At 69.5% G+C, this 3,725-nt stretch overlaps 2 protein-coding genes across 2 annotated transcripts in view; both read right to left on the bottom strand.

The window, feature by feature from the left end:
• The window catches only part of H696_05343 (hypothetical protein), a gene marked incomplete at both ends in the record, with an annotated part of 6,208 nt that extends 5,227 nt beyond the window's left edge, over positions 1 to 981 (bottom strand). The window contains 2 exons of the mRNA XM_009499190.1: positions 42 to 578; positions 654 to 981. Of these exons, the coding sequence (XP_009497465.1) occupies positions 42 to 578; positions 654 to 981 (865 nt within the window). The remainder of the gene's footprint in view (positions 1 to 41; positions 579 to 653) is intronic.
• A 1,030-nt stretch (positions 982 to 2,011) lies between these two features.
• H696_05342 (hypothetical protein) lies at positions 2,012 to 3,725 on the bottom strand. Its single transcript, XM_009499189.1, has 5 exons — positions 3,563 to 3,725; positions 3,271 to 3,443; positions 2,909 to 3,090; positions 2,582 to 2,741; positions 2,012 to 2,485 (listed from the first exon to the last, which is right to left on the bottom strand). Exons 2-5 carry the CDS (start codon positions 3,363 to 3,365, stop codon positions 2,131 to 2,133), a joined length of 792 nt encoding a protein of 263 aa, XP_009497464.1. The 5' UTR covers positions 3,366 to 3,443; positions 3,563 to 3,725; the 3' UTR covers positions 2,012 to 2,130.

Below are 3,725 nucleotides of genomic sequence, written 5' to 3'. Positions count from 1 at the left end.
CCCCCCCCGGCCGGCCGGGCACAGCCGCCCCCCGTGCGTACCCCCAGGCGCGGGCTGATTGAGCGGCGAGAAGAAGGGCGTCTCGTCGAGGGCGGAGCCGGCCACAGGGGCCAGCACGTCGCCCGAGGGGGCCCGGCTCAGGGCCTCGGCCGAGGACCCGGCCGAGGAGGCCCCCCGGCGGCGCGACCCCACCTTCAGCAGCCGGCTGCTGTGGGGCTCGACGCGCAGGCCGGCCGGGTCGGGCCCGGCCCCGGGCCCGGGGTCCTCCTCCGGCCGGGTGGTGAACATCAGGCAGGCCGAGTCGACCGGGTCGAAGCGCCGGCGCCGGCACAGGGTCACCGCGGCCTGGCCCAGGCTGTCGACCGAGGCCACGGCAATGAGCGAGCCCCCCAGGAGGGCGTCATGCGGGCCGACCTCCAGGACATCCAGCCGGCGGACGTCCCCGGCGTGGCGGCACACCGCTCGCGTGTAGTACCCCTGGTGCAGGGCACACACCGAGCCCAGCAGCGGGTGCAGGATGACATCCGGCCCGGCACCATAGGCCACCACGCCGTGCACCGAGCCGAAGGCACATGCGCCTGCGACGGTGGCGAAAGCGGCGGAGGGCGGGGGGGGGGGGAGACACGATGACTGCAGGTGTTAGCAGGGGGAACGTGGCGACCGGCATGGGAGGCGGGCGGGGAGGGGCGCCACGCGAGGCGGCGACCACATGCCTGGGGCCGCGCCGCCGGTGGCCGGCAGCTGCCAGCCGAGGCTGGTGACCGAGTCCTCATTCGGCCCGTCCAGCGGCTGGGAGAGGGGCCCTGCCGGCGGCCGGGAGGGCGGGGGGCTGGTGCCCGGGCCTGCGGAGGCCCCGTCGGCAGTCGGGCCCAGCGCGCCGAGGGCGTCCGGATGGCCGAGCTCGGAGCACTCGCCCCGGAAGGGGACCCCGATGCAGTAGAGCCCCGTCTGCCCGGCGGGGAAGGGATCCGCTGAAACCATATTCCGTCAGGTGGAGGGGGCCGGGGTGTGGAGGGGGCGGCGAGCGACGGCGGCGGCGGCGGCGGCAGACGCGCGGCCGAATTCCACAGACCCGGGTTTGGCGCGAGAGAGAGAGAGAGAGAGAGAGAGAGAGAGAGAGAGAGGGGAAGGGGCGGAGGGGGACGAGAGGCACGCGTGGGGAAGAGAAGGAGGCAGCAATCCAAGCAATCTGGGCGGACAGGGACAGGGGAGGGAGCGGTTGCACCTTTGGCCGCACGGCGGTCCCCTCGGGCGCCGGGGCCCCTTTTCGCCCACTGCCCATGCGGGGCCGGCGCAGCAGCCCCTGCCAGTGGGGCCGGCTCATCGGGCCCGGTCCCGAGGGAGGTGCGCCGCGGAGGCCGGACGCCGTCTGCGCGCTCCCACGCCGCTGCCATCTGCCCTGATGCAGGGGGCGCAGGCCATCTGACGGGCCCTCCCCAGCGGGCGCACAGGTTAAGAGTTGCACTCCCGCGAGCGGGCAAAAGGCAGAGCGGGTGCAGGCAGGCCGGCGGGCCAGGGGGCGGGCGGGGGGGGGGGACCATCAACCTGGCCCCCGCCATCCTCCCACGCCGATCGGCCCCAGGTGCATGGGCAAGCGGAACTGACACGGTCGCTTGTGGGTGAGGGCCGGGACCGGGGGTCGATCGCGTGATGTCTTCTGGTATACCAGAAGGGCGGTGGAAGCTCGATTAAGTCGGCTTTTGTCCCGGGGCTTTGCACATGGCGGGCCCTCTCCGTGCCCGAGGGTGCCCCCCGCTCCACCCGGGTGTGCGCGGCGAAGAAGAAGAAGAAGAAGAAGAGGAGGAGGAGAAGGAGGAGGAGGAAGGGGAGGCAACCCCACAAAGCGTGGCTGGGGAGGGGAAAGGGAGAAGAGAAGAGGAACACAGGGGTGCGTGGGAGTTTGAATTTTTTATCAATGTACAAGAGAGGATGACAGGCGGGAAGAAGGGGGGGGGGGACAGGAAGACAGGGCACCTCTCGGGTGCAGAGAGAGAGAGAGAGAGAGAGAGAGAGAGAGAGAGGGAGAGGGAGAGAGGGCGCGAGGCGCTGGGCCGAGGGAGGGGGTGCGCCGGGCGCAAAGACGAAGGGGTGGATGCGCATGCCAGGGGGGGGGGGGCCGCACATGGGCGATCACTTGTTCTTGTTCCAGGAAAGGTGCGCGGTGTCGCCGAGCGCCCGGGGGCGGATGACATGGCGGATGAGGAAGATGATGCCGACCAGGATGCAGATGGACCCGACGGCCAGGTAGGCGATGCCGAGGAAGGGGTTGCGGCCGCCGATCCAGGAGGTGGTGCTGATGACGACGGACTTGGTGCCGTTGAAGGACCGGACCGGGTAGAAGTCCTCGATGACCATCTCGTAGACACCGGCCGGCAGGTCGTCATCGGAGCGGCCCCAGAGCTTGCGGAAGGTGGGCAGGCCGGCGGTGCGCATCCACACGAGGAAGCGCTCGTCCTCCCAGAGGGCGGGGATTTGGGTGTAGCCGCTGTGGGCGGGTGTGCGTGTGCGTGAAGAGGCCGGGCGAATGACTGTCAGAGAGGGAGGCGCGCGCGGGGATACCGGCAGGAGGGGAGCAACGCACCCGGCATACTTGGACCAGTTCGGGGGAGGGAGGACGTCATTGGGGCCATACTCGGTGGGGCGGAACTTGTTCAAATCCGAAGGCCAGGCGATGCCCTTGTCGGACCAGGGGTACGTCAGGGGGGCGGTCGGGCTGGTGGAGCTAAGGGAAGAGAAGGTGTCTACAGGAGAGGCAGAGAGAGAATGTGTGTGTGTGTGTGTGTGTGTGTGTGTGTGTGTGTGTTAGCGCATGGATGCGGGGTGGGGAGCACGGTAAGGGGCACAGGGAGGCACAGAGGGGGCAGGAGGGGGAGGGCCATGTGAGGGGAGAGAAGCCCCCAGGACGGACCATTGAAGAAGGAGTTGGCGATCAGGCCGCAGGGGTAGATCGGCAGGACGGCCTGGTCGGAGTCCCGGACGCCGGTGCGCAGGGGGTCGCAGTCAGACACCAGGGAGTTGGCATCGATGGCCTTGCCGAGGAGCTGGCGCGTGTCGAAGGACTTGACGTAGCGCCGGTGGTTCTGGTAGAAGCTGAAGAGGAGCGAAGGGGGCAGGGAGGCGAGGAGGAGCGAGAGGGGAGGCGGGGGGGGGAAGACCCATGCGCCTGTGTGTGAGAGGGAGGAGGAGGCGGGAAGTTTGCACGAAAGAGACGAGGAGGGGGGAGGGGGGAGGGGGGGGGACAGGGCAGCCCATGCGGGGCATGGCACGCACTTGCTGAGGCGGTAGTACAGGTAAACCGGCCCGGTGAGATCCTTCTCGACCTCGAACAGGACCGAGCACTTGTTGTTCGCAACATCATACTTCATGTCCGGGTAGGAGCCACTGTTCTCGTAGTTGGGACCGCGCTGGTCGCAGTTGGTGTAGTCGATGATATTCTCATACACCTGGGGGGGGGGGGAGAGAGAGAGGAAAGCCGCAGGGAGGGGCGGCGGCGGGGTCAAAGGGGGGGGTCAGCAGCCCGGGGGAGGAGGCGGGGCAGGCCAGCCAAAGGAGGAGGGCGCACGGAGTTGGAGGCCGACAGGAGGGCGATGCCGATCGGGATGAAGATGATGCCGATCAGGAAGAAGGCCGGCAGGACGGTCTTCGGGGTGAGGATCGGCTGCCAGGCGCGAAGGGTTTGCTGGGTGAAGGCCGAGGCTGCGGGGCGGGGGGCGGGGGATACAGAC

Source organism: Fonticula alba (assembly GCF_000388065.1).
Source record: "Fonticula alba strain ATCC 38817 unplaced genomic scaffold supercont2.10, whole genome shotgun sequence".
Classification (NCBI taxonomy): domain Eukaryota; order Rotosphaerida; family Fonticulaceae; genus Fonticula; species Fonticula alba.
This window is presented reverse-complemented; position numbering and strand designations above follow the sequence as displayed.